Raw genomic sequence first — 19,437 nt, 5'->3', positions numbered from 1 at the left:
CTGACGACGTGACTCTTAAAGGGACAGGACGCTTGTTTTGATGCTAAGAACACACGAGTGTTCACATGGTTTTGTTCTAAATGTGTGCATGTTTCGGATGTTTTTGCTTTTTGTGATCATTTTTAAGACAAAAATGTATGTTTTAATTCTATTTTTTTACAGAACCTTTCGAAGTAATAATAATAATTATTATTGTTATTATTATTATTATAATTTATTTCTTTTTTTTATTCTATTCCACGTTATGTTATATGCTGTGGAAGCGTAGTGCTCTCACGTCTGAAAGAAAGAACAAAAAAGAAAGTTTCAGGTGATAATGTAGAAGGTTTTTTTGTTCGTTTGTTTTTTCCATAACAAGATGTTTTTATGTTAAAACAAGAAATGGGACTCGGTCCATCAGGTTCAGGAACTGGAGGGTCGCCAGTTCAAGTCCCCATATGGACCGAATATGAAGAGTAAACTGGTAGCTTGAGAGGTGTCAGTTCGCCTCCTGGACACTGCTGAGGTGCTCTTGAGCAGAACACTGAGCCCCCAGCTGCTCAGAGCACCTGTCCAAGGCAGCCCCCTCCAACATCTCTCCATTCAATGCATGTATAGGTCTTATTTGCGCATGGGTGTGTATTTCGAAGTGAAAAAAACAAAAATAATTACCCTCGGGCCTTAAGTATATTAAAACTCGCTCTTTGACTTTCTCGACTTTTTTTTTTTGCCTATTTCTACCTCATCACATCTTCTTATCATATCTTACTGTCTCTTATTGTATCGCATCGCATTATAAGTTATCGTCTCCTATACATGTCGTATTGCACCATATCGTATCGTATCGTATTGTATCATCTCCTGAAGTGTCGTATTACACCATATTGTATCTTATTGTATCATTATGTATCGTGTCCTGATGTGTCGTATTGCGCCATATCGTATCGTATCCCATTGTACCGTATCGCATTGTCTCCTGTCGTGTCGTATTGCACCATACGGTATCGTATCCTATCCTATCGTACCGTATCATATCACATCACAACGCATCGTCTCCTATCGTGTTGTATTGTGCGATATCTTATCGTATCGTATCGTCTCCTGTTGTGTCGTATTGCAACATATCGTATTGTATCGTCTCCTATCATCTCGTATTGCACCATATCGTATCGTATCCTATCGTATCGTCTCCTATTGTGTCGTATTGCAACATATCGTATCATAACGTCTCCTATCATGTCGTATTGCACCATATCTTAATGTATCGTATCGTCTCCTATCGTATTGTATTGAGCCATATCGTATCGTATCATATCCTATTGTGTCATATTGCACCATATCGTATCGTACCGTATCGCATCGTCTCCTATTGCACCATACCGTATAGTAATGGTATTGTATCATCTCCTATAGCATCGTATTGTACCATATCGTATCGTCTCCTATCGTGTCGTATTGCAACATATAAATAAAATATAAATTCTGAGCTTGACCCGCAACTGTCTCTAAAACTGTTTTCTCCTTCAAGCTCAATCGAAACAGACTTTTTGGCTGTTAATTAATTAATTAATTGAGAAAACATTATCGTATCATTTTTTCAGCTTTTATACTTTGATGTCTGAATGTTATACTCATAAATAAAAATTCTGCAGAACCCCAACAAGTTTACAGCATATCCTCCATTTTCCCGTTCTAAGAATGAACTTATGTTTACTTGATAGTTACTTTATCTTTTCTCGTTAATTACTTGCTCTGATTCTTGATTTTTTATTCCGTCCCTGCCTTCATCAGATGCTCAGGATTAATGACACAACACACAGCTCATTTCCATATAATTTAATTTCAAAAATAAATCTTTTTTTAATATCTCTTCACCCACAATAACTTCATAAACATTATTGGATTTCTGTAAACAAATAACACTTAAATACACTCTATCATTTATTCTAGAATCTTTGTATTAAAGCAGTAAAGTTACATACAACACAACATCCCTGTGGACTTCACTATGAAACTAAATCCCTTAAAATTTTACCTTAAATATCCCCTGATTCACCCAATAAATCAGGATATCTTAATGGGTTTTAATGGGATTGTAATTATTGGCTTTGTAGGCTGTAAAACACCTTTAAAATTACCAATAACTTTCCCCTTAATTTACCATATTACCATTTTTGTTTTGATCTAAGGTGTTGTTAAGGTTGGTTCATGCTCAAGTGCAAGTAAGTGATATTATAAGGGATTCTGACATAGGTGTTTAAAAGGTTTACCCCAGATAGAAGATACATTAACTGATAAATGTACTGTACTATATTAAGGGGTTTTTAAAGGGTTTTCTGTTCGGATTAAGGGTTGTTTGAGGGATAAATTAATTTACAGTGTACCTTAAAAGTGCCTTATTTTTTCATTCAAGTTGAACATGTAATGAGAGCTTTAATGCCATGTTAAAGTGTTTTGTAACCACTTAAGTCCACTTGAAACTGAGAGAAAACCCATTAAAATACCCTCAATCCATTAATGACTGCACCATATACCCAAAACAACCCATTAAATACCTGAATACTAAATAATAATCCCTTAAAACATCAGTACTTTTTTTCTCGTTTCAGATCATTAGATCCCAACCTTAATAACACCTTACAATGATAATTAATGTGTAAAGTAAGGTGTTTTTAAGAACAGATTAAGGGTTATTTGAGGGGTAAATTAATTTACAGTGTACTGTAAGAGGGTGTTGACGCCATTTGAAGGTGTTTTTTAACCACTTAAATCCACTTGAATCCTAGAGAAAACCCATTAAAATACCCTTAATCTTTTTAAGTCTGCAACATATACCCAAAATAACCCATTAAATACCTGAACACTGAATAAAAATCCCTTAAAACATGAAAATGTTTCAGATCATTAAATCCCAACCTTAATAACACCTTACGATGATAATTATTGTGTATAAAATAAAGGTGTTTTTAAGACCACATTAAGGGTTATTTTAAGGGTAAATGAATTTACACTGTGCCTTAAAAGTGCCATAACTTTTCATATAAGTTAGACATGCAGGGAGTGCCTTAACACCATATTAAGTTTTTTCCCCACTTAAATTCAATTGCATCATTGAGAAAACCCCTTAAAATACCATTAATCCATTAATTTCTGCAACATATACTCAAAATAATCCATGAAATACCTGAATACTGAATAAAAATCCCTTAAAACATCAGTACTTTGCCACTGAAAACGTTTCCGATCATCAAATCCCAACCTTAATGACACCTTATGATAATTAATGTGTAAAGTAAGGTGTTTATAAGAACAGATTCAGGGTTATTTAAAGGGTAAATAAATTTACAGTGTACCTTAAAAGTGCCTTAATTTTCCATTTAAGCTGAACATGCAGGGAGGGATTTATTGTCATGTTAAGGTGTTTTTTTTTCCCACTTAAATCCAGTTGAACAGATAGAGAAAACCCATTAAAATGCCCTTCATCTATGGGTGTCTGCAACATATACCCAAAACAACCCATTAAATACCTGAATACTGAATAAAAATCCCTTAAAACATCAGTAATTTGCCACTGAAAATGTTTCAGTTTATTAAATCACAACCTTGATGACACCTTACGGTGATAATTGAAGTAAGGTTTTTTTAAGGGTAGATTAAGGGTTTACTAAGGGATTGTTAAGGTATTTTTGTTTCATAGTGTTTTAAAGGATAAAGGTGTCACTTAAGTCTTTTTCGAGCTCTTTCTGACTCCAAGTGCTCTTTTATTTGCTGTGTTTGTGGTTTGGGGAGAGTTCGTCTGTGTCAGTTCACAGCTTCCTCTTCCCGCCATGTCACACCAAAAGAACTCCCATCACGCCTCAGCAGGAACCCAGACGTCTCCTGTGGCGTCAAGCAGTCCATCCCAGTCCTGAGCGGCTCTACAGGTTTCAATCTGGGGTCATCCCAGTGCACAAAATGAGGGGTTAAGGTTCCTTTGTGGTTAAAGTGTCCTCCCGTGTGACCTCTTCCCGTCCTCACCTGGCGTCCTGAGCCACGCCCAGCGGGTGGAGGTGTCCTGAGTCCAGCAGCATCCTCCCCAGCCAGTGTAAAAGCTGCGAGTACCAGTGGATCCCATCACCATGGCTCCCAGTGGATCCAGTCCAGCTGTGGATGAGCCGGAGTGGTGAGAAGGCCCAGTGAGCCAGCCAGTGCTGGTCCACCACGGCGTAGCAGGACGCCACCACCCCGTCCACCACCACCGTCCCCTGCTGGGTCAACGGTGCAAACGCCCCCCTGCTCACCCTCATGCTGACCCGGGTGATCCGAGACAGACGTCCCCATCCCGCTTTCCCCTCTGACACCAGCACACACTGTCCCGGCTGGGTGTCGCTGGCGTACACAGTCCTGAGGGCGCTGCGGGCCGGCAGCGCCCCCTCTGAGCAGTTCCCCTCAGACACAAATATCAGGTGGGCGGCGGTGAGCGACAGGCGGGCTCCGGCTTCTGTGTGCAGAGTGTAGAAGAGCTTCCGGGTGACAGGGTCGCGGTCCAGGAAGAGCAGGACTTCACTGTAAAGCAGCTCCCCGCTGCCGTCGCTGCCCGCCAACGCCAGGACGCGCTCACCCGGGCGCAGGTCGCTGATGGGCTTCTGAGTGCCGCTCGCCAACGTCACCAAGGCCTCGCCAGGGAAACAACCTCCAGATTTAGCCGCCACGGAGTGATCTGAAAGACAGATGGAGGAACAGAGACGAGGACGTCAAACAGGATGTTAACTTTCCTGAAGTACGGAGGCTCAGTGGTGCCAGGAAAAAGAAACAGGAATGATAAAAACAAAAATACTCATTATAAGTTAAAAACAATTCAAATTCAAAACTATGATGAAATATAGACATAATTCATCCAAATTTTACCATAGAAACATTTTTTGACTCAGTAGATTAATTCAGTTTTAGATAGTCGAATTTTTAATCATTTTAAAATTGACTATTATCTTACAATTATTAATATAAAAAGGCATAAAAAATTAGAGATGATAAATTAGATTTTCAAATGATGATTTTCATTTAAAATTTTTATGAAAATTTATAATAATAATAATTAGTTAGTAGTTAATTTTGTCAATAAATTGGATTTTTTAATGTATTTTTGAAAAAGTCATTTAAATGTTACCTTAATTTCAGTAAATTTTAAGTAAATTTCATCTCATTTTTTCTATCTAAAAAAGAATGTAAAAGTATTTAAAGTTACATTTAAATTTTTTACATTTATTTTGAATTTTTATTCCTATTTCTTTTTTTATTTTGTTTGTCAGTAAATAAGATTTTTAAATGATTATTTTCATTTATTTATGAATATAATAATTTTTCTACTTAAAAAAGAAGTGAAGTGAAGAGTATTAGTATATATTATATTTTAAAAGTTTTACATTTATTTTGAATTTTATTCAAATTAATTTTATTTTTGTCAGTAAATTCAGTGTCTAAAATTTGATTATTATCTTACAATTACTGACTTAAAAAGTTCAAATTTTTACACTTTCTCTTCTAATTTTAACCTGCTATTTTTATCTTTTGCATTAGTAAGTCACAATTATGACATTGCATTTCATAATTCTGATTTTCAAAATTACAGTTTTGATTTGATTCAACATAATAACTTTGTAGCTTATTATTAAACTGACTAATTTCATCTTTGAAATTATTAAACAATAATTTAACTTTGTGGATTTTTAGGTCAACATGATGAGATACATTAAAACTGCAAATGTTTATAATTAACCAGGAGTATTTAAATTTTTCATCAGCATTCCCCTTTTGTTGTTCTGGCATGAATGAGCCTCCATACAACAGGACTTGAGCACACAATAAATCTTTTGACCTCCCTGTAGCTAAATATTGACTCTTTTCTTTCCTCGTCTGGACATAAAAGAACAATAAGCAGATAAAAGCTGCTGTTTGCAGCGCTGAATAACGACACGCTGCGTGTAAACATCTGTACACATGTGAGTCCAGGCTGGATTGTGTCCAAGACAAAGTGCCCCAGCACTCGAAAGTGACACTCGAGGACCTTCTCAAATCTATCTGGGATAAATATTTGGGGAAGGCAGGAAAGCCAAGGCCAGGTGATAAGATAAGTCACCTGAAGGAGGAAGGAGCAGAGCAGGAAAACCAGTCAGCGGGTTAATCATCTGACAAACAGATACCAACACGTGACTCCAGGTCAACTCCAGGACGCTCAAAATGTCTCGTCCAGGTTTAAATACGCAGACTGGAGGATCTACGATTTGGCATTGAACATAAATTTGACCATTAATTAAAAACAGAAAGTTAGGAATCTTTAGTCTTGATATACTATGTATCTTATCTTTTTTTAAACAGAGGCCTGCAGGTATCAAGATTCAACAATAAGCTAAAAATGTTGAACTACAAAAATTAATTTATGAGAAATTGTGACAAAAATGGTGCCAAATTATGAGACCCTAAAGTCTGACTTTTTCATTGTCAAAATTTTTCATTTTGACTGTTTTGTATCAATTCAGATTTATCTATTTATTTTGATTAAGCGTGACCAATAATATATTCATCATTCCTCAATTTGTTTTTGGTTTTCAACGCAAATACCTGGACATCATAGATGTAGATTTTGGGGTGGGACTCTCTGGCACAATACTTAAGTGGTTTGATTCCTACTTAAAAGACAGGAGTACATTATTTCTGTACATCTGAGCCTTCAAAAATAATGTGGAGTTCCCCAAGGCTCCATACTGGGGCCTCTTCTGTTTACGTGCTTCCAGTGGTTCTGATTATGGAAAAAAACTAAATATTCTACCATAATTATGCAGGTGAATTTACATAACAATGTCACCAGGGGACGATGGTCGACTACACATGTTGACTGGGAGCACTGAACAAATCAAAAATTGGATGTGCCGCAATTTTCTTCGATTACACAAAGAAAAAACGGACGTGATAGTTTTTGGAGCCAAAGAGAAATGATGAAAAGTCGGTGCTCGTTTATTCATTTCTTACACTGCACTGTAGCTTTTATTCTTGTATCTTATACCTGTCTTAGTACATTTTGAATTTTACTTTCTATTCTCAAATTTTTTATTAAATGTCCTTTTGCGTTTTTGGTCCACTAGATGGTGCTGATGTTTTTTTCCCTGGTGAGGTCAGCAGAGGTCAGTCAGCAGCATTTGGCAGGAAGTTCACCAGGCCACGTCATTTGTGTCACTCGCGTCACATCACCCATCCTGCTGGATTTCCTGTCTAGTCGCATCACTCGTCATATGTCCCAGGAGGATCTCAATGCTGATTGACTATCATGACACGAATCGGTCGCTCAAGTTCAGATTTTTCAACTCTTGTGAATAAGCGTGTGACTTGCTTCATTCATGCCGCTCAGTTCACATCGCCGTAATAGTGCCATGAAAAGCGATTGTTTTTGATTGAGACGTCACTGTGTTTCCTGCCAGGACAGCGCCACGAGAGCAGAATGCACGTCTAATTGCATCTTTACGTTGACTTTAAAGGTAATGCTTGTGCAACTTGTTTTATTCGCGCCTGGTGTGATCACAACCGTACTAATGGTGGGCCACATTTGGCCCAGGGGCCATAATCTGAGTATCACTGATCTGATCCATGTTGGTCGGTCATTCCTTTGCAAGATTGGTGGATTTAGAATCTAATCCTGGAACATAAGCTTCGCCACACAGATACTTTTCTTCATTATCAAACAAAAAGCACCAGAAACAGGATAAAACTCAAAGTATTACCTTCCTAACTTTTCCTGGTTCGATCACAGAAATATTTCTCGTCTTGTTGATGTAAAGCAGCAGAGGTCTGAGGTCAGCGTTAATCCCTGTGTGTTCAGTCCTTCACCTACAAGGTCCTGGTGCTTTGCTGCCCCCTAGTGGTTGTTTCCTCTTGTTGACTACAGTCCAGCCGCCCCCCTTAGAGCGCCTTTAACAAGGATTTAAGGGGGTTTGTTGGCTTTTTCTCAGCTGGCTGGATTTGTCTTCCCAACAACGTGTTCGTTTCTCTTTTCTTTGTCTTGTTTTGAGGAATTTTGAGGAAAAACAGAATAAAAAAAACAAAAGAATCAAAAACATGAAAAAAAATACCAACTTGATTGGTTGCCCTTCTGATCAAGTCAAGGACTGGGCCCTCGCAACCCGATCTGGGAGGGAAGGAGAGAAACAGGAAGGGGAAAGAGAGATACAGTAGGAAACAGGACAGAGACAGAGGGGGAAAAGAAAAAGGAAAATCTCAGTTACCACTCAGTGTCAAATGTGTCGAGGGGATGTTTAAACTCTGCACACTGTGCGACTTTCAGCACTTCTGTGTGTGTGTGTGTCCACGTCAGGGTCGCACACGTGTGTTAGTTTTCATGCTGCTGCACATTTGTGGTTATGAGCAGACACCAAGAGGAATATGTGGGACCTTGATGTGAGTGTGACGTCAAAAAGACAACGTTGAAATATACGTTTCTGCAAATAACGAATACGTTACATTTGCATGTGTCATAGATATCACATCAACGTTTCTGAACTGACGTAGTTTATGAGCTGACTTAGGTTAGTGCCACAAAAAGCTAACATTTTTTACTGAGACATGGCTGCGTGTCCTGCTGGGATAGTGCAAAGAAACCCGGCTAAGAGACTTTGCTGCATTTTCTGCATGGTTGTGCCATGAAAAGTGATTATTTTTACCTAGATGTCACTAGGTTTCCTGCCGGTAAAGTGCCAAGAAAAGCAGTTGTTTTTTACCAACACATTGTTGTGGTTCCTGCCGGGATAATGCCATGAAAAGCAGCTGATTATTAACGAAAATGCTGTTTTTCCTGCCAGGTTAGTGCTGCAAAAAACGGTTCTTTTTTACATTGTTGCGCTCCCTGCCAAGATAGCGCCACACAAAGCAGCTGTTTTTAATTGCTGCGTTTCCTGCCAAGTTAGCGCCAAGAAAAGCAACAGTTTTGTTACCGGCACATTGCTGTGTTTCCTACCAAGTTAGCGCCAAGAAAAGTGGCCGTTTTGTTACCGGCACGTCACTGCGGTTCCTGCCAAGTTAGCGCCAAGAAAAGCGACCGTTTTGTTACCGGCACATCGCTGCGGTTCCTGCCAAGTTAGGGCCAAGAAAAGCAGCCGTTTTGTTATGGCACATCGCTGTGTTTTCTGCTGGGATTGTGCCACGAAAAACGGCTGTTTTTAACCGAGCCATCGCTGCGTTTCCTGCCGGTATAGTGCCAAATCATGATCTCCTCTTAAACATAAAACCTAACCACATGTAACCACGTTGCTGTTGAAATGTCAAGTTTCAACACACCCACTTAATCATAACCTACAAACGTAACATATCCGTGCTTTGCAGAATCTTACAATGCGTTGTGTCCTGAGACTTCAATACCCATGAGCCTCAGCTGGTGTTAACTTAGAGAAGAAGCTAGGTAGAGCAGCAGCAAAATAAAAATTGAAATGGGAATAAAACCCAGCACCACAGCCCCCACATTCACCCAGAACTGACTCTGTTTCTACAAAATCAAATCTTTAGCTTTAGCTCCCTGTTAGCGGCACATTGTTCCGAAGTTTGTAACTCTGTGATTGGATGTTTGATAACAAAATGCACCCTGGGAATATATTCTTTATCACCACTCTGACGTTTTCCACATATGATTTAACATAGAGAGAGTTTAACATCCATTAAAGCCGAACTAGAGCTCCAACTGTCAGTCAGCGACACTTGTCTTTTTCCTGACCGCTGGACGGATGAAATGTCTTCCTCCACAGGTGACTTGGATTTTCTGCCTCTCACAAAGAGTCAGTACTGAGTACTAAACTGTGGACTTTCAAAACGTCCCATCAGCCACACTACTTACAGCCTAGTTTTCCTAAATAATCAAAATTTGTGACAATGGCAACAAACAGCTCACAGAAACTAAATTTCAGATGTGATGTTGAGCTGAGGAAAGGTGGGGTGAGTGGAGACAGATGGAGCAAAGAGCTAGAGGCACCCAGACAGTTAAGATGCAAGCAAGAGGACAGTCAGAGACCAGGGATCGACAACAGGAAAAATGTTAGAAAGGAAAGACAAGGCAGCGGAAGCAGTTCCCGACTAAAGCTAAATACGAAACCAATGGAGTCCCTGTGACACAAAATTCAGCTGAATTTAGTGCGTAGTGTTCAAAAGTTTGTGAAACTGGTGCCGATATGATACCTGAGGTTGTGTCACCACCTGCACCGCTGCAAGCTAGATGTAGCCACGCTGCTGCAAAGCCTCCGTCAGCTGGATTAGTAATAGAAAGAGAGTCCTGGAAGCAGCACCAGTTCAGTCCCAGTACACACTCAGCTTAAAAGTATCAGCAGAAATAATCGTTTTATTGCCAGCAGTGAGTTTTTCACCGTGGCACACAATATGTCAAAATCACCGCCATGTTGGAGAAGGCAAGACTTAGTAAGTTACCTTTGTGAAATGTTGCTGTTGACCCTGGTTTTATATGAGTAGAGGAAAAGTCTGCTAGCTGCTAGGCTAATTTATACAATGTAAAATGCCATAGGCTTGTGCTAATAACGTTAGCATGTTGTATTTGTGGGGAAAATGTGTCCAGATAAAGACAAGTGTTTGTCAGGTCGGTTTCTTGACGATTTCTTTTTGGTGGTTGAACTGGTCGTTCTCCTCCTTTCCGTCGTCAACCCAGTCTCACTCCGAAGTCGTCGAACACCGGCACTTGGTCGGTGACTTCCAGTGTCAGACACCGACGAAAAAAGGCTGTGCTTTCACGTTGGCATGATACGCGGCCAGTTGTTGTTATTCTGATTCCACCTAACTTGAGACAAATGTATATTTTCTACAACACGCAGATAATAAAGCCATGAATATAAAAATGACTCACTGGAATTGGGTGAGAATTCTAAACATTATAGAGCAAAAACCGCAGCATCTCTGTTTACTTGCATTCGTCAACAGGCCAGTCCGGCCCTCTCCAAAATGGCGGTGAAGTTGAGCAGCCAATGAGGCGTCTGTGTTTCTATATCTATTAGCTTTAGGATACAAAATAGAGATCTTTCCTGTACCTTAACCAAATGCCACTTACCTAAAGACCTACCTAAAGAAAATAAATCTCAAAGTTTGGCGTAGGTTCAGTAGAAACATGTTAGAACCCCTCTGTGAGACTTTTGTTTCCTCAAAGTCAGAAAGCCTCAGCTAACAGTCGTCGCATTATCGTACAGTTAGTCTTTGGAGCCCACTGAGACCTTTTCTTTGACGTGACTTGGATTCTACCTTCACCACTTTCCTCTCCTCACCTGACTTGACGCTGCAGTGGATGTGGGCCTTGGACTCGTAGTAGACCCAGTCGAACCCGGCCTCCACCGCCAGCCGCGCCAGCATGGCGTACTTATTCCTGTCCCGGTCCGACGTGGTGATGTCCACCGCCCGGCCCTCGTAGTGCAGCGACTCCTCCGAGTGGTGGCCGTCCTCGTCCCATCCCTCGGTGACCCGCAGCCGGACCCCGGGCCACAGGTTCATGACTGAGATGGCCAGAGAGTTCAGCTTGTCTTTGCAGCGCTGCGGCAAAACGGAAATCTGTTTCACACATATGCTCAACTGAAATATGGAAGCACACATACATAGATACGTTTGTAGGTCCCGCCCACCGCAGCTTTTAAACCAATCAGACAGCAGCAGAGAAGTCCCCCATCACACCCGCTCACCCCTCATCTGTGGCTTCAGCCTTCCCACAATGCACCCCTGCTGTCCCGGCCTGATGTTTGCTCTCTGTGGTGAGCGGAGCGAGGCTATGTTAAGGATGGCTGGAGGGGTGAAGGGGGTGAAGGGGGGACTGTGAGGTTATGGGGTGGTTAGGTGACGGTGGGTGGAGGGGAGGGGGGGCTGCTACATGAACAAGAGGTCCTCAGCGTCCCTCTAAACCTGGAGTCTGGTCAGGGTGAGCAAACACAAGGTGAGAGCGCTGATTGAAGGACTCATTCAACTCCCTTCAGCTGCCGCAAATAAATCCTCCAGTCGGCTCCGTTAATCTAATCCACACCCAGGCCGCATTGTCAGGGCGACTGGGGGGGGGGGGGGGGGGCGAACCGGATTTATCCAATGAAATAAATCAAAGGATACCTCAGATACACCTGGTGTGATTTTTAGAAATTAAAGGGGAAGAATTTGTTCAGAAAACAAACATTTGTACATTATTATGTCGCAGATTTAACTTTGATGAAACTTGACACAAAACCACTTGGTTATGGTGAGAAAAACATCGTGATATTGCTTAAAATACCCGGTTTTGGGGGCATGATCTCTGCTGGAAACACACAATGTCTCAGTAAAAAACAACCCATTTTTATGTCACTTATCCCCAGTGGAAAAACAGTTTGGGAGCTAAAGCTGCAAGAAAACAGTCACTGGTAGCTACAAACACCCATGTTTGAGGTCTGAAAAAAACACTGAAGAAACAGCCATGGGTCACTACAAAACAACCATGTTTGGGGGCTAAAGCTGCAAGTTATCAGCCATGGGCAGCTACAAACACCCATGTTTGAGGTCTAGAAATCCACTAAAAAAGGGCTACATTTGGGGGCTAGGAAGAGGCTGGAAAAACAGCCATGAGCCATTAAAAAAACATGTTTTGGGGCTAAACTGCCGCTGGAAAAACAGCCATTGGTTGTTAAAATGACACCCATGTTTGGGGGCTAGGAAGAGGCTGAAAAACAGCCGTAGGTCACTACAAACACCCACATTTGGGGGCTAAAAAGCCACCAGAAAAACAGCCAAAGAATGCAATAAACAACTGCATTTGGGGGGTGAAAACCTGCTGGAAAAACAGCCTTTGGTCACTAAAAAGACACTTATGTTTGGGGGCTGAAAGGACATTTTAAAAACAGCCATGGGTCAGTAAAAAACACCCACATTTGGGGGCCAAACAACCAAAGATCACACAAACAGTCGTGCTTGGGGGCTAAAAAAAACCCTGAAAAATAGCCATGGATCACAACAAAACACCCACGTCTGGGAGCTAAAAAGCTGCGGGAAACACAGCCATGGGTTGCTAAAAAGACATCTATGTTTGGGGGCTAGGAAGACGCTGAAAAAACAGCCATCGGTCACTGAAAACACCAAGGTGTGGAGGCTAAAATGTTGCTGGAAAAACACCAAGTTTGGGGGCTAAAGCTGCAGAAAACACAGCCATGGGCAGCTGCAAATACCCACATTAGGGGCCTAAAAATCAGCTGGAAAAACAGCCATGGATCACAACAAAACACCCACGTCTGGGGGCTAAAAAGCTGCTGGAAACACAGCCACCTTTGAGGTCTAAATATCTGCTGAATAAACAGCCATGTTTGGGGGCTAAAGCTGCAGGAAACACAGCCATGGGTTGCTAAAAAGACATCTATGTTTGGGGGCTAGGAAGACGCTGAAAAAAACAGCCATGGGCAGCTACAAATACCCACATTAGGGGCCTAAAAATCCCCTGGAAAAACAGCCATGGATCACAACAAAAACACCCACGTTTAGGGGCTAAATTGTCACTTGAAAAACAGCCACGGACCACAACAAATAACCACGTTCATGGGCTAAGAAGCTGCTGGAAAAACAGTCATGAGTCACTGAAAACACCAAGGTGTGGGGGCTAGGAAGAGGCTGGAAAAACAGTCATGGGTTAGTAAAAAACACCCACATTTGGGGACCATGGATCACAACAAACAGCCACATTTGGGGGCTTAAAAGTTGCTGGAAAACAGCCTTGGATTGCTAAAAAGACATCTATGTTTGGGGGCTAGGAAGACGCTGAAAAAACAGCCATAGATCACTGAAAAACATCAAGGTGTGGGGGCTAAAATGTTGCTGGAAATACAGCCATGGATCATGACAAACACCCACATTAGTGGGCTAAAAAGCTGCTGGAAACACAGCCGTGGGCAGCTACAAACACCCATCTTTAGGGCCTAAAAATCAGCTGGAAAAACAGCCATGGGTCGCAACAAAAACACCCACGTTTAGGGGCTAAAAAGCCACTTGAAAAACAGCCACGGACCACAACAAATAACCACGTTCATGGGCTAAGAAGCTGCTGGAAAAACAGCCATGGGTCACTGAAAATCATCATGGTTTGGGGGCTAAAATGTTGCTGGAAAAACACCCAAGTTTGGGGGTTAAAGCTGCAGGAAACACAGCCATGGGCAGCTACAAACACCCATCTTTGCGCCTAGAAAACACTGGAAAAACAGCCATTGGTCACTGAGAAACACCACTGGGGGCTAAAAAGCCGCTGGAATAACAGCCATAGTTCGCTAAAAGGCGCCTCTGGTTGGGGGCGAGGAAGACGCTGGAAAACGGGCTGGGGGCGAGCTGCCATTTACTCAGCTTGTTTCTCTGATAACTTCAGATCCAGACGCTCAGGAGGTTTTAACTGTTTCTCGTTATAAACCAGTGTTTCTCTGATGCTGTTCGGCTCACGGCAGAGGAGCTGCTCGCCCAGCACCTGCTGACGTGAGCTCACCTGTTCTCTCTGATAACCAATCAGAACAAACTCATTTAAAGCTTGTTGCTTTCACTGAAAGATGAATCTAAATAATACGAAACTTTCTGAGCAAACTGGAGCGAACAAGTTGTTTTATGTGTCATTTTTAAACTTTATTCCAACATAGTTTTACATATTTGATTCTTAAATGTTCATTTAAACGGTTTAATTGGTTGATTAAAGGTAAAGATATGAAGCTTCAAAGACTGCTAATGTCTGAATTAAGCCCAGAGTTTCATCTGCAGGATTTATTTCCTCTGACTGACAGATGAAATTGAAGAAATCTAAATTAAGGTTCCTGGAGTCGCATGACTACAGGAGGTCCTGTATTCCCCCTGCAGCCTCTCAAAGCATCTCGTTTCATGACTCTCGGCCCATTCAGGAGCGAAAGTGGGATTAAACCCCATAAATGTCTCTTTCCATGTCGGCTGTGATAAGAATAGCTCGTGTCTCGGGTGGCCACAGATGCCTTTTCACGGTGTTCACTGTGGATTTTAACGTCTTGTGTTTTCTCTGCGGTCGCAGCAACGAGCTGGACTTCATAAATCAGACGATACATTTTGTTGGTTTTCCTTTCAAGGTATACAGATCGACGGGGGTTTCTGTAGGAGCGGTTGGAGCACTAAACCGCTGGCTGCACAAACATTGGACGCGCGGGGCTGACAACACGCGCCTATGCACACCTTTTTTACGTTGCAAAAAAAAAAACCGGACCTCTGAGCAGGTCACCTGGTCACATGTGGCGCCTGGGAGTCTTGTTTTCACGAGATGCACAAACCCAAAGTGTCTTCTCTTGGTTCCAGTGCGGCTGGATTGTTTTGCAGCGACTTTTACGCGTCGAGAAATCCGAGAAATCAGAAATAAACTGGCACTTTTGCGCCCATTTACATGCACATTACAAAGAAACTGAGCCTAATTAAAAAGCCCACATTAAATATGAATAATGAGACTTTCTGCAGCGTGTCTTCACCCGTGAACAGGCGCGTCTGTGTGCAGCGCAGCGCCCCGGAAAAAGCGAATAAAAAATAAAGAGGCGAGAGGAGGAGGAGGGGGGAGAAAAAGAAATCCGTATAATTAAAGCTTCGACACAAGCGAAGCTATTTCTGCACATGTGCGCTGCGAAAACAAACAAAAAGTAACACGGAATAGTAAAAGACAAACAGGAGGCTGTCTCCTGCGGCTTGGAGCCCATAAATTGTGTGCAGGTCTGCACCGCGCGCTGCAAGAAATGTCCACTTTGGAGACGTTTGGCGCAAATAAAGTTGGTCTTTCTTGGCTTTCACATTTAGGAGTAAGTTTCAGGGGGAGTTTGGAGCATCTTGGGGAAAATCAGACCATTGAAATGAGCTGATTTTGTAACTTCAGACTCATCTCTCTTTGCTGGTTTCCCATCTTCACTTCAAAGACCTCATCTTGCACGTTTCTCCCGGTGAACCCAGCCGAAGTGAGCGGCACCGGCGGGTATTTCTTGCAGTGCGCGCACCGAGGTGACAGCTCCAGACTGGAAGTGCGCGCTTTCATTCCCCCCACGTGGGTCTGTGGACATAAGCGCTGCAGCTCGCGGAGAGAGGAAGCCCGCGGTCACAAGAGCCAGATATAAATACTTTATTCCCGGGGAAATTGGGAGTCAAATAAATTCCACCCGGGGCCCACATCAGTGACGGTGTCGTAAAAAATTTTGACAGTCCAAAAAGGCGACTGTTAACTCTGGCCAATGGGGCTTAAAAAAACGCAAAAACGGTAAACATCAGTCCACGCTTGACCCCGGGGCTCTAACCAAATACGACTTTTGGCTGTTTTTTCCACCAAAAAACATGATGTAAAACAGAGGACATAGTGTTTTAATTAAGAGCGACCGCTTTTCCATACATTTTTAGACGGGGTTGCCCTCGTTTTACGCACGAGCTGCCCACAGTGAACCTCTGAGAGTCGGTGTGGAGGCAGGAGAGCAGAGGAGAGCTCTGATTCAAGCGTCCACAAGCCAGAAACAAATTGTGTCAACAGCTGCGGGGGGATTTTAGGAATTGACTGAGGCAAGAGTTGCGCAAAGAGAAAAAAATCCACCTTAAAAACACCCAAACATGTCAGAAAGAGTCTAGTTTTATTCAAAATAAACTGACTTGTGGCATTTATTAAGCATCACTAAAAACGTATCTTTTGTTAGATTTGATCCAAAGTCTGAAGAAAAATGTGAGTTTTGTTTGTTGACGCAGATTTTTCCGCAGTGCCGAGCCTTGAGTCAACAAGACACGCGGAGAAAGATAACAGTGTCCACGCGTTTAAAGACTGGGCAAAGTGCACTTAGTGAAACAACTCCTTACTGAAAAAACAAGTTTAAAAGGCTCTACGGTGTCCGAGAAGGGTTACCTGCGTCATCATGCGATCTGCACCTGTGTTCTCCTCATCCTTGAAGATGATGTCGGGGTTGTAGTTCGGGGTGAGCTCCTTGAAGCGCTCAGAGTTCCGGGTAATTTTCCCTTCGTATCTCCCGCTGGCCCCCAGAGTTTTCTCGGCCACGTTGGGGCTGAACTGCTTGTAGGCGAGCGGCGCGAGCTTCCGCGGCGGTCGCCTCTTGCCATAGCCTCTACCCGGCCCGCAGCCCTCGCTGACCGGCGAGAGGAGAAAAGCGCACCCGGCGAGGCACGTCACCAGCGTCGGGAGCAGCATTCCGCCCCGGGGCCGGTCTGTAGCCCCCCGGCCGGTGGCCAAAATGTCACCGCTGTGTTTCCTCAGATGTGTGTCACCCCACTTTGTAATTTTAGAGTGGAGGTAAGGCAGCAGGACTCACTCCCGAGTCCCCAAAAGTGGCCATTCCCGGCGCGTAAAAGTGGCCAGTGCGCCGCTGGAGACGAGCTGGAAAGATAAACCTGTCCCTGTGAGCTGCTGACACCCTCCTGTCCCGAGTGCACGCGGAGGCAGGGGCATAAATAGGCGAGGTGAGTTTATCTTGGCAGGCAGGTTCAAAGCTGTCTCTCTGTGTCGGAGCTGTGAGAAAAGGGGCTGCAGACAGACACGGAGGCGCGCGGTGCGTAAGTCTGGCTGCGCCTGTTGGGCACGGCGGTCAAAGGGTGTCCCCGCAGCGGTTTCTGCCTCTCGGGTTTGTTCTCAATGCGTCCCTGTGGCGCAGGGCTGTTGGCAGAAATGGAAATGGAAGAGATCCTACTACAGCACAGATGAGGTGCCGCGGGAGAAGAAGGAGACCGCGCCCTGCTGGACCTGCCCTCTGCTCCGTCCTCTCCTCCCATCGGGGTGGCACAGGCCCCGCGGCCGCCTTCATCTGCTTATTGTCAGCCAAGAGGACACACAAACACCGAGCCACGAGACTGTCCGGGCCGGCGCGCGCTCGCCCTCTGTCCTTTGGACCCTCGTGTCCAAGTTCAGACGCGTGAGCAGGAGCGCAGGTGTGCGCGTTAAAACTCTCCCACCGCTCCTCTGGAAGGTTTAAGACTCAGTGACGTAACAGTCTGTGCTGGAGGTGAGACATTAAACTGTCACTCAGGTAATCAGGACCTCCAGGGAAACCCTTAAGGATCCCCTTAAGCGCCCAGGATCCTGATTTGGAAAACCTGAACATTTTAGTGATTGTTTGATGCTCAGATTCACTCTTCCTGAACTTACTGTTTCAGCCTCACTCATTCTGGAGATCTCCTACATTTCCCAGAACTCCCATTAACAGAACCACCACAGACTGGACTTAACTTAAGCAGGGGTGGTAAATGAAGAGACAGATTTCTTCAGGTGTTTTTTATTTGTTTGTCTTGAACAGTGGTCTGCAGCTTGGCAGGTGTCTCTCTGAGATGTCTCTCCGTCCACCATCACCTCCACCTCCAGCTGACAGTGAGCTCATACACTACATCACTTTAGAACCAGGGTCTGACTTTAGTTGCCTCCCCCGAAAGGTCCAGCTTCACCAACAGAGACACCCAACACTCAGCTGAGCCCACTCAGCCCTCTGCTGATGGCCAAACTGGGGTCTGAGGACCTCCAGGGGCCTTTAGTCATGCTTTCAGGGGCCCCAAAGTGAACTTAAGAATACTTAAAATGTTTTTTTATTTATGGGATTTCAGGACCAAGACTCTAAAAGTAGGATCCTTTTTGTTAAAACCTGCAGATGTGTAGTCTAATGGGATTTCTTTGGGGTATTTTTCAACCTGGACCCTATTTTCCCCATGTTTGTGTCACTTTATGTCCGCTGAAAGTGTTTGTTTTTGCCACTGACAGGCTCAGATTGTTATTCTGAGTGTCTGACAACATTATGGAAAGAATCCCTACAGAGAAAGACCTTTGTGCTAAAGAGTACGAGTAATTTTAATATTGTGCTGTCAATTTAGGTCCACTAAAAGTGTTTGTTTTTGTCACTGACAGGCTCAGACTCTTATTCTATGTCATGGAAAGGATCCCTACAGAGATAGACCTTATTGTTAAAGAGTAAGATCCTTTTTGTTTAACCAGAAACAGCCCTGAAATCACCATCACCAAACCCACCAGACTCCATTTAAATAATCAGTAATTTTATCATTGTACCAAAAATGTACATCCCATAAAAGTGTTTGTTTTTGTTTGTGTTTGTTTGGCTCAGATTGTTATTTTAAGTGTCTCACAATATTATGGGAAGGATCCCGACAGAGATAGACCCCCCCCCCCCCTTTTTTTTTTTTACAAAGTTTTATCATTGTGCTGCCAATTTGTATCCACTGAAGGTGTTTTTGTTTGTTTGTTTTTGCCACTGTGAGGCTCCAATTACTATTCTACATTATGGAAAGGATCCCTACAGAGATAGACCTCTTTGCTAAAGAGTACAAGTAATTTTAATATTGTGGCACCGATTTCCACTAAAGGTGTTTATTTTTGCCATTGAGAGGCTCAGATTGTTACTCTACATTATGGAAAGGATCCCTACAGAGATAGACGTTTTTGTTACAGAGTAAGATCCTTTTTGTTTAACTAGAAATAGCCGT

At 43.0% G+C, this 19,437-nt stretch overlaps 1 protein-coding gene across 1 annotated transcript; it reads right to left on the bottom strand.

Moving 5' to 3' along the window:
- Positions 1 to 1,800: 1,800 nt before the first annotated feature.
- LOC117250012 (indian hedgehog B protein-like) lies at positions 1,801 to 17,826 on the bottom strand. The gene is made up of 3 exons (XM_033615944.2): positions 16,847 to 17,826; positions 11,256 to 11,517; positions 1,801 to 4,678 (listed from the first exon to the last, which is right to left on the bottom strand). Exons 1-3 carry the CDS (start codon positions 17,144 to 17,146, stop codon positions 3,993 to 3,995), a joined length of 1,248 nt encoding a protein of 415 aa, XP_033471835.2. The 5' UTR covers positions 17,147 to 17,826; the 3' UTR covers positions 1,801 to 3,992.
- Between the last annotated feature and the right edge of the window lie 1,611 nt (positions 17,827 to 19,437).

Source organism: Epinephelus lanceolatus, chromosome 24 (assembly GCF_041903045.1).
Source record: "Epinephelus lanceolatus isolate andai-2023 chromosome 24, ASM4190304v1, whole genome shotgun sequence".
In the NCBI taxonomy this organism is placed as follows: Eukaryota; Metazoa; Chordata; class Actinopteri; order Perciformes; family Serranidae; genus Epinephelus; species Epinephelus lanceolatus.
The sequence above is the reverse complement of the archived record's forward strand: the minus strand, read 5'-3'. Positions and strand labels throughout refer to the sequence as shown.

Excerpts from the sequence above, each read along its gene's own strand:
- LOC117250012 (XM_033615944.2), bottom strand. The coding sequence starts at position 17,146 with ATGCTGCTCCCGACGCTGGTGACGTGCCTCGCCGGGTGCGCTTTTCTC. Across the intron at positions 11,518-16,846 it reads CAGATCGCATGATGACGCAG|CGCTGCAAAGACAAGCTGAA; the intron begins GTAACCCTTCTC and ends GTTTTGCCGCAG. Across the intron at positions 4,679-11,255 it reads CCACTGCAGCGTCAAGTCAG|ATCACTCCGTGGCGGCTAAA; the intron begins GTGAGGAGAGGA and ends TCTGTCTTTCAG.